Source organism: Mus musculus, chromosome 7, assembly GCF_000001635.26.
Source record: "Mus musculus strain C57BL/6J chromosome 7, GRCm38.p6 C57BL/6J".
In the NCBI taxonomy this organism is placed as follows: Eukaryota; Metazoa; Chordata; class Mammalia; order Rodentia; family Muridae; genus Mus; species Mus musculus.
In genome coordinates, this window is record NC_000073.6 from 101,451,217 (window position 1) to 101,470,296 (window position 19,080).

A 19,080-nucleotide genomic window follows, 5' to 3' on the forward strand; every position below is an offset into this window, starting at 1 on the left:
GGAGGCCTGGGGCGGGACGGGGGCGGGGGCGGGGCGGGACCAGGGCGGACCCTCGCGCGGACCGGCGAAGCTGTTGCGGACGCGCTGACCGAGTGCAGCGGGCCGGGCTGGAGGGGCGGGCGGGCGGCTGCGAGCATGGTCCTGGTGTTGCACCACATCCTCATCGCTGTTGTCCAATTCCTCAGGCGGGGCCAGCAGGTCTTCCTCAAGCCGGACGAGCCGCCGCCGCAGCCATGCGCCGACAGCCTGCAGGTAGGAGGCCCCCCCCCCCCCCATTCTGGGTAACAGGGAGAAGCGGGTGTCCAGGGAGAGCCCGGTGAGGGCCCGGTCTTCTGAAGAGCTTGCAGTCGTCTGCCCCACGGTCTACTCTCTCCTGAACCTTCCTTTAAGAGGGGACCCTTCCCTTAGTTTGGAACCCGTCTTGTACTGAATGGGACTGCAGCCATACCCAGAGGGGGTCCTTGATTCTTCGGCTCATAGTTCAAATGCCCCTCCAGATTCTGACTCTGCTTCGCATCTAGAACTCCTCCATCCCAAGCCCCGAAGTCCTAATCCTCGTTGCCCCCCTCAGCCACATTAACAGCTCTGTATAAACCCGGAGTTCCCTCCTCCCAGGTTAGTCCCACTCCCCTCTCAAACCTCTGGCTCTCTACTGTACATATCAGATTCCAGGCACACCCATATCCCCTAAGCCCCTGGCTGCAGAGAACTTTACCTCATAAGTAGGACCTCACCCCCAAACCTCTATCTTCTATTTTATAAAGTCTTACTCCCCATCCTTACTAATCATCTAGATTCTAGTCACCATCTTCCACCCAACCCAAGGGTCCAACCCCCTTTTAAAACCCAGATTCTCTCTTCTCCTCTGCCAGACTGCCCCCTCCCAGTCCTCATCTTTTACACAGACCTCCAGTCTCCTCCTGTTGCCTCCCAGCCTCTAGATGTGATAGTCCCATATCATTCTTCCAGTTCCCAAATTTCTGAGTGCATCATCCTTTGGCCCCTCTGCTGTTCTCTTGTTTAGTGTGTTGCTCCAGGCTGCCTACCTCTCCTGGTCTGTTCAGCCCTTCAGTTTCTGTAGGTCTCTATCTTTGTGCTAGGGTCTTTCTGTGACCATGCCTTCCCTACATGTCTGCCTCTACTTTGGGTCGTGGGGGAACCGGCTCAGAAGACAGGGCTGGAGCCTCTAGGACCTCCACCTGTGCCTGTGTTCTCAGGTATGGCATAGGATGGACTCAAGTCCAAGGGCTTAAACATGGAGAACGTTGCCCTCAGGGTGCCCAAAATATATGGTGGGTAGGGATCGTGAGGTGGGACACTGGTATTTATAACTTATACATGATATCTCCTTATCCCAGCTGTCCTGGTAGTGACTGGGGCAGTTGGGTTTGGGGATAGAGAGAGGGGGTAAATGTCCTTCACCTGTAGTGAGGGATGGGTGAGTCTGGGGTATATGTGCTTATGTGAGGGTTCCTGTGTACATAGCATGTGTTGAGTGTGCCTTGTGTGTAATCATATATGTTGTGCTATGTATAATCACATCATTTGAGTGAGATTTAGCATGGGGAGATGACAGTATGGAGATTGTGAGTCTGTGGTGTTACATGCTCTGTGTGACTACAGTGGCAGGATCGTGGGTGGGAGTTGTAGCACAGCGAGTGACTGTGGTGTGTGCATGTAGTTGTGTCTGTCATGGCATTGTGATGCTATAGGGACAGCTTGCATGTTGAAGACTGAATAAGTGGCTATACATGCTATTTCTCTGCAGTATGTGGTCAGAATGAGTCCTAGTATGGGCCTGTTGGTTTCGAATGGATGTCCTGTGAGAGAGGAGTGGAGGTTTATGTCTGGCTGTGCTTCTAGCCTCCTGGGTAGCTTAGGGTCACTATGGTACATCCTGGGTTTGCTTGGAGAAAATATTTGGACGCCTGTGTGTTAGTGTTTGTGTGCTATGTGCCTGTGGTGACTGTTCGTGCAACTATGGATGAGACCGGGTGCAGCCAAAACCCAGGGTCCGGTTCGCTCAGCAGCTGGTTGACCAGGTTGGAGGGTGGGCAGGAGAAAGCAGTTTCCAGACTGAAGGACTTTGTGTGTCTACAAATGGGTGATATTTTGGTCTGACATTAAGCATGCAAATTATGCAGAATATGTCTGCACATGTGCTTCTGTGTCTGAGTGGTGTGTGCGCATGCATGTGTGTGTTTAGTTGGGTGCGTGCATCTGTGGCTAGGAAGGTGAGTGTGAGGTGTGTGAGGTGCACGGTGGGAGATGGAGTCTGAGTGTGGTGTGAAGTGTGGGTGTGGGTGTGAGCCTTGTGACTTTTTCAGTGTGAGGTGTGGGTTCTGTGATCTTTTCTCCCTGGGAGCTGTTGGCATGTGATGAGGAGAGTGTGGGGCATGGACAGTGAGTTAGGATGAGTTAGGGATGCCTTGGGGCAGGGCTGAGGTCTGGGCAGTGGAGTGTGTGCATAAGGTGTGTGGCCTGAGAAAAGAGGTATATTATGTTTGGCCATGTGTGAATTCAGCAGGTGCCCCATAAATGTTTGTGGAGTGACGTATATGTGCAAGGCAGGCTTGGCTGCCTTCCTGTCCTTGCTTTCCTTCTAATCAAGTCCCTAGAGATGCCCTCGCCTGCCCTCCCAACCCAGGCTGCCCCTAGCCTTTGCCCTTCATCCTTCTCACTTTGACCAAAGCCTTTGTCTTGAGTTTCCTGCTGAGCAGGCGCTGGACAGGCGGGCGGCGGGTGATGTTGTGGTCAGGGAACCTTTGTTCTTTTCCTCTTAGCTTGTCCCGTGTTTGGGGCCAGGTTTTAGAGGGTGGGGAGAGGATACACGTGTCAGCAAGTCTACTGTGTTTACTACAACCTCAGCAGAAGGGAGGGTCTAGCACTGACCAAAAGGTTGGTGGTGTCTCTGGAGGTGCCCCTCTATGCCAGAGCAGACTGTGCCTGGAGTTGACCAAACCTGAAAACAGTTTACTGTTCAAACTGGGGTGGTTAGGTTGTCTTTCTGGGTCAATATCACCTCGGCCTGACCAAAGCCCCCCCCCCCCCCCTCGGTGCTCCCCTCTCCTCCTCCCTTCACTATGTCGTCAGACTGGGAGACAGCCAGAAAGACTTCAGTTTGTATCTGCCTTTGTTGACCCCACATCAGAGATAGACACTATTCTCACAGAACCCATTACCCGAAAGGGTTGACCTGGTCAATTTTTGGGGACCCTTTAGTCTGATGGCAGAGGTCCCAGGCAATAGAAATTCACATCATACTCTCCAGAGAATGCTCTGGGACAGCCCTTCCCAGCACTCTCAACAGGTGTTGTTAAAGAACATTCAGGACTCCTAAGTTGGAGGCACAGAGCCATCCCAGTTAATTAGAAAGGGGCTGGGGCTTATTCAGCATTACCTTCTAGAAGATTCTTCAAGCGAGTTGTGCGTAAGCTGGGCCTTAAAGCGGTGCGTGGTGGGCGTGGAACTGTGGTAGGAAATCATGCTGTGTCTGCCCAACCATGCCAGCAGCGCTGCCTGGCTTCTGGTTGCCATCCCTGGTCTCCAGCTTTTTGTTCCCTTTTTTACCCATCGTCTTTGGCTGAGTCACTGTCATAATTGTGGTCGCCATCATCGTTTAGCTAGTTCTTTCTAATTTCTGGGGGTCCTTTGATGACATCTTGCCTAACGGCTGAACTCATGCAAATGCCTACAAGCGTTGGCAGAGGCCCTGCTCGGCCACACAGGTACCGTTTCATGCATTAGGATCATTTGGTGGGATTCTTAGCTTCCATGTGCACCAGTTCCTCCTCATGACTCTCTCAGGAGCTCCCCAGCCTAAATTGCACTTGGTTCTATGGAGTCTTCCATATCCACCCCATTGGGGTCTGCCTTCCTGTGTTCCAAACTAGGTCTGTCTCCTACTTGTTATTGGATTGCCCTGGAGGGTTGGCAGCCCACACCGTCAGCTAGAGGAACTGAAGCCCTGAGCAGGGGAGTTCCTCCCAGAACCTCATCCCTCTAACATTCTCAGAGAGGAAGAGAGATGGCTGGGCCAGGGCTCACAGCGTGTGGCAGGGATGATACCACTGTCCAGCTTTCCTGGCCACCAGGCTGGGCTCTGGCCCCAGCGCCATGCTGTTCCTTGGCTGGCCTCTGTACTGCCTGTGGCGGGTAAATGATTATTAATGACCCCCCTGGCAAAGAGACAGGAAATGCTTCCCAGCCACAGCTGGGGCACTCTTGCCTGCCAGCCTACCAGCTGTGCCCGCCCTGGCCATGGGGTGAGCATCATTCTATCTATGTCCGTTCTTCCCTGCATCCTAAGGCCTCCAGCCCCCCCTGACTTTGATCTCCCAGGAATGTCCTTGCTCCCAACCTCTCATTTCAACCATCTTCCTTGTCTCAATCAAGAAACAAGTAACCCTTCTTCCAGGAAGCCTTCCTTGAATGTTCAGCCAGTTCCTCTGGTACCTGCTCTCGTGGGCTTGAGAACACAATGTCTCTGCCATGGATATTCTGTCCTTACTCTGATGGCTGCTCTGGTGACTCTAGGACTGGGCTGAATGCTTTCTGTAGTCTTTAGTCCAGTTTCCCAGGGTTCTTGCACCCCTTGCTCTGCCTGTCCTAACTACATACTCTGTATACTGCCAGGCCTTCCTTAGGTGAACACTCTGTTAATAGCAAGGTGAGAGATGAGCATCCTCAAGTCTGCGCAATACTAGCCCGTGGCAGGTAGCTCAGACGCAGGTGCCAGGGGTGAGGCGGGAGGGAACCCAGACAGAGGCTGATGTGTGTGACTAAGGCAGAGCCGACTGGGGCCCTGAGCCCAGCGTTAGAGGAAGAGCAAGCTAGGAAGCTTTCAGAAAGAAAACAACTCTGAGAGCAGAGGGATGAGCCTGGAGAACACCCTGGAGAAAGGAGGATGGTAATGTGGTGGTTTGGTGGCAGACACGGGGAAGAAGACTGGCACTCTCAAGCCCCATGTTTGTGCTTATGGACCTGAACCCTGGACTGCCAAGGTGGGCAAGGCAGGGGAGGGACCTCGGGAGACAGGAGATGTGGCTGGTGAGGCTGGCAGGATCCAAGATGCTCAGGGCTTAGAAACCATGTTGAAGATTCTGTATGGTTTCCAGGGAGTTGGCATGAGGGGAGGGACTGGATGTCTGGCTTGTGAAGGATTGCATGCCGCTCCCTGGAGTGGAAACTGAGGCTTAGGCTGCTGCGGTCCATGCTGGGGATGATGGGACCTGGTCAGGGAAAGGACAGCAGGGCGAGGACTCCGTGCTGGAAGAGGGAGCCCAGCAACAGAGGTGGGAGGAGAAGGGGAGAAGTGAGGTGACTGGGTGGGCTCTGTGTAGCCTCTGAGAGCCCAAGAGAGGAGATGGGGTGGGGGTGCAAGCCTGGGCCTGAATCCAAGAAGCACCTTCCAGGAGGTCACCAGCCACCAGACTAACAGGGGACTTGGATCCCACTCAGGGCTGCTGTATTCTCATCAATCCATATGTGGGCAACTGGTGTTCTGCCCGGGGCAGCGAGCGTGTTCAGAACTGGGGGAAAAAAAAAAAAAAAAAAACCTAAAACAAGCTGCAAAAATTAGTAGACTTCAAATCCAAAAAAATATATGAGAAGAAATGTAAATTTATGAAAATGAGCAACGTACCTGACCCTTCTCATGTAAATTGTAGACTGCTGCTTCACTGGACTTCATAGCTCAGGCTTCTGTGAACTGTCTCTGATGTGGCCACCCCCCAGGGCCCCGGCCTTCCTGTTTTGAGGAGCCTGCCCTTCCTTTCCAGCTGGTGCCTGGGGTGAAGGAAGACATTTTGCTTTTCCTGTCCCTTGCCCTGAGGGAATTAGCCCTTTGCAACCCCCATGCACGGTTGGTTAGCACACCAGGGTGGACGGTGGGGGAGACAGGCTGAAGGTATTGAAGAGAAAAGAATGAGAAGAGGTGGAAAGGATGCTTGAGAGGGGCGGGGAGGCAGGCAGCAGCTGACCCCGCGAAAAGCATGGGGTCTTCAGAACTTGAAGGTTGTCCAGTCGTCAGAAACACCAACCTGTATAGGTGCAGCCGTGCAGTGTCGAGGCTGGGCATTGCCAGGTTCCTTGCTTTGGGGTGCACTCCTTCTGTGTTTTCTCACTTGTTAAGCGAGGAAGTTTGGAGGCCCATGGCTCTGAGGGCTGTATGAGTGCCAGCTCCTGAGGGACTGTCATCTCACTGGGAGGATGATCGCCTTCTATGACTCCCAGCTCTCAGCCCAGGGCTGGGTGGGTGTGTGGCTGTGTGAATCCTACATTCTGTGATTTTAAGATGCTGGGACTCTGGGAGCCCAAGATGCGGACATTCTGTGCACGCAAGGATTCTAGAATCTGATGATTTGATGATTCAATGATGCTAAATGGGGCTGCTGGGAAGAGCTGCAGCCACCTGCCTTGTTAATGTCAATGTTCAGTTATTAAAAACATAACAAGACACAATGGAGACAGATAGCTTGGGGAGGGATGGCAGCTCCACCCCCCAAGGGAAGGAGGGGAGGAGGGGGTGCCTTGACATCACAGGAGATGGTGACCCTTTTAGCCTGGTCACATGGGCTCGCCCCTGCCACAGCAGACTTGGTGCGTGTTCATGTGAGGGACCTGCCACTTTCTAAGCTTGTATGCCATAGCAGTCAGTCCCATCACCCACTGCCTGCATCCCCCAAAGAGCACCATTCTTCCTAGCCCTCGAGGTGTCTTCATAGAGCTGTAGATGGATGTAGACAGAAGGAGGGGCCTGCTCACCCCTTTTCTCAACAGCTGCCTGAGGGGAAAACAGGACGTGAGTACTTCCTGGACGCGGGCGTGGAGATGCAGGAACCTTTGCCAGTGAGGGCTGGGGACCCAGAGAGTAACCGGAGGATAGTCTCTGTGTTCCCTACAGACCCAGCTCTTATCCTGAGGCTTAGGGGGCCTAGAAGAGCTGATGGAGTCTGGCCTGAGTCTCAGGCACACCGTGCAGTTTGTCACAAAACCAGCCCTGTAGTCTAGTACCTCACTGCCTTTTGAGTCCTGCTTGTGCCTCATTACCCAGGCCAGGAAAGGAACCCTGGCTCAAAGGGAAGATCTTGCCTTTTAGAGCCTAACCTTGGTGAACCCCGCAGAAGCCTGTCAAGGCTGCATGTCCAGAATTCCCCAGCCTAGTGGGCTGCCAAATCAAAACTAGTCCATTACCCAGCAGGTCTGACCTAGGGCTCCCTGATTCCCCCGGTGCACCTCATTGCCACCCAGCCTTTCCCTTCTCCTGGGATCTCTGCGACACAGGATTGGAGGAAGGACTCAAGTTCAAGGGCAGAGTCCCTGTCTGCCACCCTCCAGCCTTCTCCTCCCACAGGCTAGAAAGCAGGTGGGAGACAGCTGTTCTCTTCATCCACAAGGCTCCATTGTATACTCCCTCCTGTCTCGGTCTCAAGAGTAGGGTCTCCTGCAGGGAACCCTCTGCAGCTGACTGGCTCTCAGAGCCTTCCTGTGGTTCCCCAGCCAGGCCTTCCCCTCTGCTCTTCCACCCCTGTTCTCTCATACTCTCTCTTGGCCAGGAGCCCCAGGCACTCTCCCATCCCCATAGGTCTCTATTTCTGGTTGTACAGGTGTGACTCTCTCAAAAGCCAGCCTAGAAAAAGTCCTAGAAGATCAAGTCGAACCCTTTTCCTCTGATGAAGGTGCTGCTTCAGAGAGGGAAAGGTCCTGACTAAAGTGACACAGTAGGCTGTGGCAGATCTCTGTGCTGTGCCCCTCTCCTCTAGGTCATGGGCACACCTTGCCCTTCGCCTCTGGTGTCCAGGGTTTGAGAATTGACCATGATAGACACAGAATACACAGGAGCCTCCTGAAGCCCAGCTAGCCTCTCTTACCCCACAGCTCCAAGCTGCTGTCTGTCTTCTTTGCTCAGCCCCGTCTTCTCCACTGTCTCTGATGTCTAGATAGCCATTCCATTTGGCAAACTTTGACCTTGGGACTCAACTTGGACCTCCATGTCTGGTATGGGCACCCGTGCATACAGACACACAGACATGTGCAAAGATATCACAAGCACAAACAAATCCCATCCAGGTTAAAACTGGACCAGATATAAAGGAGGTCACTGTGGTTGCTACAGTCTTCTCTTTGCTGTAACCCCCCCGCCCCCCGTGCATCTCGTGTGAAGCCCTTCAGGGTCCTGCAGATGGGATCCACCTCGCTAGTTCCTCAGTGACAGCTGGGGACATGCCTTCCTCCACAGTGAGATCCCTCCCTTCAGTCTTCAGGAGCAACTCAGCTTCCTGTGGCTGGGTGGGAAAGCCAAGAGGCTCCCCAGAGGACAGTGGGACAATGAGGAGGAACTGACAGATAAGACTTTGCATCTTCTCAAAGCGGGCCCCACCCCACCCTGACTGCCCCACCTGGCAACTTGGGCATAGCCCTGTCCTGTTCCCCTTTAGAACTAAAGGTTTTGTGTGCCCTCTGGCACAGAGGTCAAAGAATCGAGAGCACTGATACCCCGTGGTAGTCTTTTTGACTGAATCCAGAGAGGTCAGGTTCTTAAGTTACTGGCGATATATATGGACAGGTAAATCCGTATTCTCAGGCATGGGGGCAGGGAAGTGTGTGATGCAGCAGGGATTGGCATTAGAACTGGGGAAGGCCTGTGAATGCCCAACTGAGATTCTCCCCTCATCCAGTTCCCTATACTTGGGGTCAAGTAGAGGGGATCGGAAGAGAGAGAGAGATTCGGTGTCTGAACTGGAGCAGCCCTCGTTAGGAGTCTCTGAGGGTGGTAGAGGCTCTCTTCCACTCTGTGTTGTCCTGGGAGAGGAGGGCATTCAGGACTGTGGGGACGAGGAGGCAGATGTTCTGTGCACAAAGGGGATGTCCTCTAGGGTCAGATACTTATCTCAGCCCTCGCTCGTCATTTCCTCTGCAGGACAAGGCAGAGTTAGCAGGGTCATTGCACACAGGGAAGGGACAGACTGGAGCCAACAAATGCCAGCCCCTATAGCAGCTAGCACAGGTGACCTTGTCGTGCCCTGGGTTATGATCGGATCCCTGTAGAGGTCTAACCACTCAGCTACACTTGTCTGGGGAGATAGCCACTCCTAGACTGTCACTCTGCACACAGACACCTGAGTGACACTCAGGACTAGCCGAACATGTAGCAAACCAGGAAACCCCACCGGACATAGGGGACATGTGAGACAAACAGACACCTGACACAGTCACTCCATAAGCATCCACATACCAGGTGCAGCCACTGTCACCTCCCCCATTACCCCCATGAGGGCCAGAGACTCCTATAGCCACAGGCAGGTGTCCAGTGCCTGGGTGGGGAAGAGAGGGATGCCAGGCAGGGAACTTAGCTCTTCCCCATGCCAGACTGTGTCTCCCCCATCCTACAGAGCGAGCGCCTCAGGCTGTTTATTTCCTTTCGGGGATGGGTGTTTTGTCCCCCTCCCCCTCTCCCCACCCTGTCCCCACCACAGGCTTCCGAAGCTGCCAAATCAAATCAGTCCCTGCACCCTCGCCAGGCTGGCATGGAGGCCAGCAGCTGACGGGAATGAAGCCAGGCTCAGAATATCCCACCGCCTGTCCGATGCTGGGACATGCTTGGGAGGTGGGGAGGTGGGGGGGGGGGAGGGGCAGGAGTCTGCAGCTGGCCCAGGACAGTGCTTGCCAGAGAAGCTGGGGCTTCTCCAAGTTGCCGAGTGGTGGACCTCTGAGAATCAGTGAGCAGGTCGCTGGTCTGTCAGGCCTGAAGCAGCACTGTTAGCAGCACTCTGGGGGTGGTGGAGGTGGCGCTGGGAGAACTGGGTGGAGGTCCAGTTGAGGCCCAGAGGTCTCAGTGCCAGATTGGTGATAGCTGTTTGCACACACGTCACAAGCTCTTGGGATTTTCAGCATCTCTGGACTTTGAGCGCCAAGGCCCAGCCCACTCTGGAGAGTCACTGACTACTTCAGGTGGGTGTTCTGATTCCATTTTACAGATAAGGAAACTGAGGTTTAGGAAGGCCTGAGAAAGTTTCCTGGAGAGAGAAGTAGAAGTGGAGGGACCTCAGGATGAGTAGAACTGTGTTCATTTCTATAACTTGGGAACTCTAGGCAAAAAGGCAAAATGTGTCTCTGTTCTCAGAGTTGAGAAAAAGCAGACAGAGGTGCCCAGGGATCAAGAAGGGTGTTGCAGGGAGAGCCGGGCACAAGCAGGGAGGGCAGACTGGGGAGAATGGGAGAAGGCCTGGTAGGCCTCAGCCCTTGGCCTTCTTGTCTCTGCAGCCAGCCAGGACCCCCTTGCACAGAAGCCAGAACCCCCAGGGAGTAGAGACGACCGACTGGAGGTGAGAGCTCAGTGGGCACCGGGGGTGGGGTGCAGGATTTGGAGGCTGGAGCTGCACCCCCCGCTCACCCTCTCCAGCCTAAGGGCACACACGCCAAGACCCATCTTCTTACTCCATGCCCAGCTTGGGGTCAGGCTCTCTGTCCTCACCTGAGCTGGAAGCCACTTCTGACTCCTCTCTGGTTCTCCATGTCCTTCCGAGTCCTTGTCCACTGCAGAGCTCCTCTCCCATCCCCACCCCTGCACTGGCCGTGCCCCCGACACGCATTGGCTGCTTGCTCCCAATTGTCCCCACCTTCACCGTGATTGCTGAAAGGATCTTTCTAACACCCAAATTTGAACCTGTCTACTCACACACTCTCCATGGTCCCCATCCTCCTGACCTTCCAAAGCCCCGGCCGACCACAATCTCCCCCGTCCGTTCTTGCTTCACCAAACACCTGCTGCTGACATCCTGAACAGTCCTGGGTTCTGCACTAGCCCCCCTCCTCCAGGATAACCTCCTCCCACTCTCCATCAACTCCAGCCCCAGCCGGCTCACGCCTCCTCCTCTGAGCTCTCCCACCTGGCGGTTGGGTGCTAGGGCAACCTGTTGTCTTTGCCCACTGTGTGCCGTAAGAACCCTGCTTTCTTCATACTGTGACTCTCAGTGTATGCCTGGCTTGCCCCTGCACTACGAGCTCCCTAAGCCTGGAATCTGTGTTTCTCATTCCCTACCTCCACTGATGGAGAGACACCAGCCCAGTTCCAACTGTCTTTTGGGGGGGAGGGTGCCTTGATTTAACCTTCCATGTTCAACGGGTAACAACAATGGGGGTAAACTGTGGGTCTGGAAGATTGAAACAGAGTGGTGTGTGTGTGCGCGTGCGTGTGCGTGCATGTGCACTGGTTCCTGTGTCTGCCACTGTGCCCAAGAAACCTGAGGGGAAGACAGTGTTGCCAGTGTCAGCCCCGTGGTGCCAAGCCCTGTGAGCACGTGCCCTGTACAGCTCTTAGCATAAGCTAAGGACAGCTGTGTTTGGGGGAAGTCAAGACTCAGAGCGGGTGCTGGGGGTGGGTCAGGGTAGAGCTGAGGCTAGATGCCTTCCTGTCCATTCATTAAGTTGAGAAAGAGATGTCCACCAGGGTTTGGGGCAGGGGCTCAACATGGCTTTCCTACTGTAGCATGAGGCCTTGCAGTGGGACTGGGTTCTGATGCTAGGCGCTGGCCAAGGGAAGGGGGAGGGACTGGAGCGTCATTATTAATTTATTTATTGCCGTGGCATTCCCCATGGGTGGGAGCTCCCACCAGAGCTGGGACAGATGGTGTTCCTGGGAGCCAGCAGTGTCTCAGCAGCCTCGGCCACCCGCCAGAGAAGACTGCATTTGTCACCAGCCCAGGAAGCCACAAGGGGAGGGATTTGGAGAAGCTGAGACCCTCTAGGGTTGTGGAGGCTGAAGGAGCCTGGCTCCAGGTTCTGTGTCTCTGTGTGCAGACTCTGTTCCTCACCCATTAGCCCTCCTGTCTGCAATTCACATCCGGTCCCTTCCCCATTCCACCAGTAGCATCCTCTCCATGAGGCCTCCCCTGAGCAAGCCTTTGTTCTCTGCTGTCATCTCTCTCCCTTTCCTGTTGGGTCCTGTTTCCCTCTCACTCTGATTAAGGATTTCAGACTGGGGCTGTCTCAGCTCTGTTCTACCCACAACCCTTCACTCATCTCCAAGGATGGTCATCATCAGCTCTGCCATCTGGGAGAACCTGCTCTGGTCTGGGTCTGCCATGCAGCCATCCTGAACCCATGTTCCTCCTCTGTAAGCAGAGATGAGATCTCCCGATGGATAAAGTTCAGGTCGGCGCGCTTAGTAGAACAAAGGCCCTGGGTTCCATCCTGAGCACTGCACACATCAGGCTCAGTGGTCAGCTTGGGATACAAAGTACTTTGTCTTCAAAACCCAAAATAACACTAAACAAGTAAGCAACGACAAAAAAGCCCAAACAAACAAAAAAGATCTCCCACTGTCACTGGGACAGAAATGCATCGTTATCAGCATAAGCCTGAGAGAAGCTGCAGGGTTCATGTGAGGCCCAGACCCAGGCCTGTGCCACAGCAGGTTATAGGAAGAGCTTTCTTGCTCAGTGATCTGTATAGTTGGGACGAAATTATCCCCCGGCCCTAGCACACACACAAGGCAGTGCACACAGTAGGACTGAAATGAGGCTTGTAAAGTTCTGTGGGCTCAGGACATTCTTCTGGCACTGGCTTGGTAGCAGCAATAGTCACCATGCTGTCAGCAGCTTCTACCCAGCAGGTACTGGCTCAGCATACTCTTTAGGGATGGCTCCCTGGCCTCTGGCCAGTGGGAGGGAGGGGCCTTTCCGGCTAATCCTGAGATCCAGACCCTGGGACGACATCATACTCAGTAGAGACAGTTCAGGTTGGTGAACTAAGCACACCAAGCTAACATCTCCGAGCTGGGACCAGGGACTAGATGGGGTCCTGGGAGCTCCAGCCAGGGTGAAGACAGCAGCAGGTGCAGGAGACAAGGCAGGCATGGAACAAATGCACAGCTGCCGATACCAAGCTCCCCAGTGCACGCACGGTCCAGCCGCTGCACCTCCGTGGCTGCCTTTGGAGAAAATCAAGACTATATCCCTTGGCATGGCACTGCTCCCCAGGCCCACTGGGTTCTCTCACATCCACTTATTGTTCTTGAACAGTCAGTGCTTCAGTCCGGTGGCTTTGCTCCATCTTCAGTCCCCCCAGCCGCATGCCTCGCTAGCTCATACTGACTCCTCCGGGTTAAACGTGAGACGTTTCCCACCTCATCTTCGCGCCTCCCTGGGCACTCACAGCTCTATGTCTCCCTGCACGGGCATTGGACAACTTGTTACATCACACAGAGTCAGTGGGGCCTGGTACACAGTAGTTGCTTAACAAAGACTTCTCTCATGGATGAGCATACCCGTGTATAGGGTTAGAGTAGGTAAGAAGGAGGCTCAGTCGGTGGATTAGGGCAGTCATGGAGGCTTCTGAGAGACTTCACAAAGACATAAAGGATGGAGAGAGTCAAGACCAGAGATCAGCTGGGTTGCCAGAATCCACGGGGTCAGCTCCCAACAGAACCAATGAAGGGTACCAAGGACCAGGAACACCCAGATAGAAGTATCTGAAACTCAGCCCTAAGGGTCCCCAGGAGGTGGGAAGGTGTGGTTTGAGAGCTAGAGTGTGAAGTAAACGCTCCATGGTGGAGAAGGGGCTCATGCACTGGCTCACTGGTTCACTGTGGGCAGATCTGGGAGCCATGCAAAGCAAGGCTGGTGCTGTGGAGGAGCAAGGCTTGAGTGAGCTCAGATGAGCAATGGGACAGGACTGCAGGTCAGTGGAGCATAGGTCCTGGGCACTGGGGTGAGCCTGAAGGGCCACAGTGAAGCCATTTGCCGGGCCTAGTTGAGCATTCCCGATCAAGCACTCCTCCTGCCAGCTGTTCCTGCTGCATCCTGAAATCTCACATCAGTAGCAAGTGGCCTCAGTGCTGCCCTGTGGCCCCTGAAGGAGCGACTGCCAACAAGTCAGCTATAGCATCTGGCATCCATGGGGGCTCCAAGGCCCTGCCATCTGTGTGTGCCCACCTGTCAGGCTGCACAGGCCTGGGGCATAAAGAGCCTTGGGACCAGAGAAGAGGTCTCAGCTGTCACCCTAGCCTGTCTCTCTGTCTGCCCATCCATCTGTCCACACCCCGACTGGTGAGAAAACAGTGGGAATGGCCCCACAGGCAGGTCCTTCCATCAGAAAAGCACAGTCAGAAGGAAGAGGTGTCAGAGGAAGAAGATGAAAGCCGAGATAAGGCCAGGCTGGGGGCAAGCTTAGGCTCAGAGAAACAACGGGAATGGCTGAGAGACACACAGCAGGTCCACGGGGGTGTTGGGGCAGATGCTAGGGGCCAGGCATGAGCATGAGAGCGAGCGGAACACTGTCCCCTCCCCCGCTCTGTCCTGCTTGGCCCTTGGCTGTAAACACTCTGAGAACAAGTTCCGTTTCCCGGGAAATATTTATCTCAGGCCGTGTGGGGAGCGTGTGCGTTGGCCTCCTTGTGTCCTTCCTGCAGGTTGGCCCGGGCAAGAGGTGAGGGGCCTTGGCAAGCAGGAGGGACAATCTGTAGGGCCGTAGGAAAAGCCAGGAAGGAGGGGGCCGTACCCTGAGTTCCCTGACTGGAGCCTGAATCAGAACCGTGCTGGCCTGGGAGGGAGGGACCTGTTTTCTCTAAATTCCACAGACCGACCTCTGCTCTCTCATCCTGTCTTCATCCTTGTCAGCCCTGATGCTGCCAGGTTCCTGTCTGTCTCTAAGACACTTTGCTCCTGTCTGGTTCCTCAACTCTAAGCCTTTTCTTTTTCTTCTACCCCATTTCCCAGATCTTGGGGCCTTCCTTAGGGGTGGCTTCCTCTAGGACAGCTTTTCTAACTCTCTGACCTTCTGACCTTTTGTCATCTGCCCTCCTTCTCCTTCCTCTGTCAGGCTTCCAGACTAAGACCTGCTGGTCTTGTCTAAAGTCAATCAGACAATGTTTGTTGTAGCCTGTCAGGAGTCTCACTAGGAAGCACAGGGCTAGGCACTCTATCAACGGTGCCTATGTGGTACCTAGTGAGTATCTCCTGTGCCCATCTCATGGGACCAGCCCAAGCCCAGGCACTAGGACAATTTGAGTATGTTAAGGGGAGTCCAGGAAAAGTCCCATGAGACCACATAGAATAAGCAGGAGCCCAAAGTGTTCGCTGACTGGCTACAAGCTGTATGTCCCAGACAGGGCCCAGCCCGACTGGACCCTGACAACAGGAAACCTCTGAAGGAACATGCCTTAGCTGAGGTCTCCGAGCACAACAACAGGAAACAGTGTTGACACGAGGCAGCAGCTCTGTGACTATGCCCAGCAAAGGGGTGGGTGTGGGTGCTGCTTCGGTGACACTGAGACATAGGTGGTGGGACAATGGGTATTCTAAGGGGTGTGGACATTGGATCTGTGACATGTGATATTACTAAGTATATGGACGTGATCGATCATGGGATTCTGTGTAGAGAGCGAATGAGTCGCTGAGTACTCATTGTGTGGCACTCTGAGATACTAAGTGTGTGAGACCTTGTGTATGACTCCGAGGATAATGATGGGTACATAACAGGTGTGACATCATGAGAATCAAATACATAAACCTGAGGAAATGACACTGTGTGGTAATAGGTGTGGTCCTGAGCTTGTGGCCGTGAGGCCCAGTGTGTGCCCCAAGAATATGATATGATAAAGCCGAATGTGTGAATAAGGATGTGACAGGAGGTGACATCAAGTGTGTGAAAATGATTATGATGCATGCAGCCCTCAGCCTGGTGTTGCATGTGTGATGTGTAACGGTCATGACAAAATGAAATGTGAACCCTCAATGCTGAGTGTGACCATGCTGTGGGAGGAGGCAGGGAAGTGGAACAGTACAAGAGGCAGTTGGAAAGATGCCCAAGTGCTGTATGCTGTGTGGTGAGTGGAGTGGCCCAGCAGGGGAGGCCCTGGGAGTCTCCTGAAACAAGCCTTTGAGAGGGCTGTAGGCTGAAATGATTGAATGCATTGATGACTTTGGAGGTGAGAGAGAAGGCAGAGACTGTCATCGTATGGGCGTGAGAGGATAATAAGAATCCCTGAAGTGGGCTGGCAAGACAGCGTAGCTGGCAAAGTGCTTAACCAGTATGAGGATCTACATTTGATCCTTCCACACTGGGAAAAAAAAAAAAAAAAGGTATGGCAGCCTGCATCTGTGATGTTGTTCCTGGGAAGGCAGACAGGAGAAACGCTGGGGCTTGCTCACCAGACAGCCAGGCTGAACGAGGGCCCAGGGCCACGGTCAGTAAGAGACCCTGGTAGAAGAGCTAATGTGGAGAGTGGTTGGTGAAGACACCCGAGGCTAACTCTGACTTCCATGCAGGCTCTGCATGCTGGCGTGAACACTGAGACTCAGCTATGCAGAGGAGGGATGGGGTTGCTAAACGGAAGGCAGGGTCGAGGAAGAGGAGACATTTTTCTTGTGGAACTTTTAAATTTTGTTCTTTTTTTTTTTTTGAGACAGGATCTCATTATGTAGCCATGGCTGGCCTGGAACTCACAATGTAGACCAGGCTGACCTGGAACTCACAATGTAGACCAGGCTGGCCTCAATCTTACACGGGTTCTCCAGCCTATGTCTCTTCTTCCTGAGTGCTGGGATTAAGTGTATTTACCACTATACCTGCCTCCAAATAAAATGCTTTAAGCACAATACCATAAAGAAGAATACAGCACACTGTCCAGTCACCCAGTGGTCACCACTTAGTCATGTGCAGCTCACGTTTACTCTCATCAACTTTGTAGCCCCTCTTCATTTTTGTTTTCAATTTTCTTAAGTTGAAAAACCATTTCATTGCAGTAAAATATGCACAGGGAAGTTTTCTGTCCTTAAACATATTCACACTGGGGAGGCAAAGGAAGGTACATCTCTGAATTCCAGGCCAGCTTGGTCTGCAGAGCAAGTTCCAGGGCAGTCAGGGCTACCCAGAGAAACCCCGTCTCAACAAACAAACAAACTAACTAACTAACAAACAACAAAATTGCTTACATTGTTTCTGAAACAAGCTCCAAACTCTTTCTATTTCCCAAACAAACTCTACCTGTGGAAAAGCCTTCTGCCCGCCCCAGCTCCTGGCAAGCTCCTGCCACTTTCTATCTAGTCTCTGGGGGCCTCATCTAATTGGAATCATGCAGTGTTTGTCTTTTGGGCAACTGGCTTTCTCTCGCTGAACATATTGTCCTAGAGGTCCATCCGTGTTGGAACACGTGACAAGGCTTTCTTCCTCTTATGGCCAACTGATTCCAGTGCATACCTTCTTGCTTGTCTGTTTGCCCACTTATGGCCACTCGTGTCATTTTCCACTGTCTAGGTGCTGTGATATGGCTCCTCTGAACACGGTTGTGCAAAGATCCCTTCAATACTCTGCCCTCGATGACCTTAGCTATATAGCAGTAATACTCTTGCTGGACCATGTAGTAAAGATCCACATTTGATTCATATGGTTTCTTTTTCTTTTTCTTTTTTTTTAGTTTCTTTTTTTAAAAAAAGAATTACCTTTTATTTAGTGTGTGTGCATGTGTACTTGTGCTTGTGTGTGCGCATATACACCATAGCACACACATGGAGGTCAGAAGACAGCTTGCAGGAGTCAATTCTCTCCTCTGCCATGTGGATGCCAGGAATCAACTTAGGGTTGGTGGCAAGCACCAACCTGTTTGCAGGCCTGTTTGCATTGCCATTTGTCCCTGAATGGCCTTGAATGCGTGATCTTCTTGCCTTGGCCCACTGGGTCCTGGAGTTACAGGTGTGCACTAGCATGCTTGGCTGTGTTATTGGTTTTAGGAATAGCCACATCATGTCTCCCTGCATCAGTTTCTGGTCCTCCCCACGGTATATAAGGGTGTCTGTCTCTCCACACCTTAGCCAGTCCAGGCTCTTTTCTGATTTCTCTGGTAACAGCCTTTAGGATGGGTGTGACGTGGCCTCTCGCTGTAGCTTTGATTTTCTTTTCTACACAATTAGAGGTGTTGCGCATCCTTCCACACAGCCAGCCTCTGTGTATCTAGTGTGTGTCTTCTCTAGGGAAACGTCTACTCAAGTCCTTTGTTTATGCTTTAGGTTGGATTGTTTGCTTTCTGTGTCTTTTGGGTCACGGGATTTCCTTATGTGGTAAATCTTTACTAGATACAAAATTTGCAAGTATTTTCCTCTCATTATGTGGGTCATTATGCTGAAACATTTTTATTTTATTTCATTTAACTTAGATTCTGTCTTGCCCTTTTCAACCCTTCTACCCAGTGTTCCCCCTGCTACTTTCAAATCACACTTATTCCTTTATTTATTCTTTTATTTATTTGGGGGGGGGGCTGAGAGGCCCTGAGGTGGCAATGAAATGAAACAGTGTGGCACAGAGCCAGCATGGAAACCTATCCTAGAGCCGTGACAGGGTGCAACACTGGCCCGATGTGATGTGTGACACAGAGAATGTGAGACATCCCCAGCGGAGGTGACAGGAATGAATCACTGTGTGACAGTCAAGGTGGGACACTGTGGACACTGGAGCGACCCTGTGTCAATGACTGTGTGGGACCTGCTGTGAGAAGGTCGCAGTGATTTGTGTCCATGTGTGATATCTTGGGGTGATGTGTGTGGCACAGGGCATAACTCTGTGGGAGTGAGAGGGACTGGAGATGCTTTGTGAGTGACTGTGTCTGGGGTCAGTCGCAGTCATACTTGCTGACGTCGGAGATGGGGGATAGATGACATTGTAGTATGGACAAAAGACATTCTCAACTGGAATAGAAATAGTGTCTGTGACCAGGTGAGAGGAGCCCTCCCTGCTCCAGATACCCGGGAAGGAATCACAGGAGAGGCTACCTCACCCTGGTAGAAGGCTTCAGAAGCTGACCACACCCACCAAAGGCAGTGCTGTAGGTTCTCACTGAAGCTCACCATTTTATTTGTTGAGCCTCAGTTTCCCCCAAGTACCACATAAGGCTGTTGATGGGATTATAGGAAGTAATCTCCCATACCAGGTAAAGGTTCTGCCTCTTGGGGGCACGTCTCCCTCAAACCTGGACCTTCAAGGGAGCTGATGGGAGCACCCAAGGGAGCACCTGTGAGAGATGTGCTCTCATGCCCTCAGCCCTTTTGTCTTTCCCTGTTCACTTTTTCCTGTCCCTGGCTCAGCGTT

The 19,080-nt window shown here is 52.9% G+C and overlaps 1 protein-coding gene across 16 annotated transcripts in view; it reads left to right on the forward strand.

Annotated features, from left to right (window-relative positions):
* Pde2a (phosphodiesterase 2A, cGMP-stimulated) overlaps nt 1–19,080 on the forward strand; it is a 91,139-nt gene that overhangs the window by 29,526 nt on the left and 42,533 nt on the right. For 5 of the 16 annotated variants that reach the window (NR_152193.1, NM_001143848.2, NM_001008548.4 and 2 more), the window contains exon 2: nt 186–252. Coding sequence is in view for 11 of the 16 variants with exons in the window: in NM_001143848.2 (NP_001137320.1) it covers nt 186–252 (67 nt within the window). In the remaining 5 variants the exon portion in view is untranslated. Of the gene's footprint in view, nt 1–35; nt 253–4,845; nt 5,004–9,732; nt 9,952–10,263; nt 10,326–14,220; nt 14,428–19,080 lie in introns of those variants that run through there. The other 11 variants (NR_152192.1, XM_006507525.4, XM_006507526.3 and 8 more) reach the window with 8 other exon arrangements.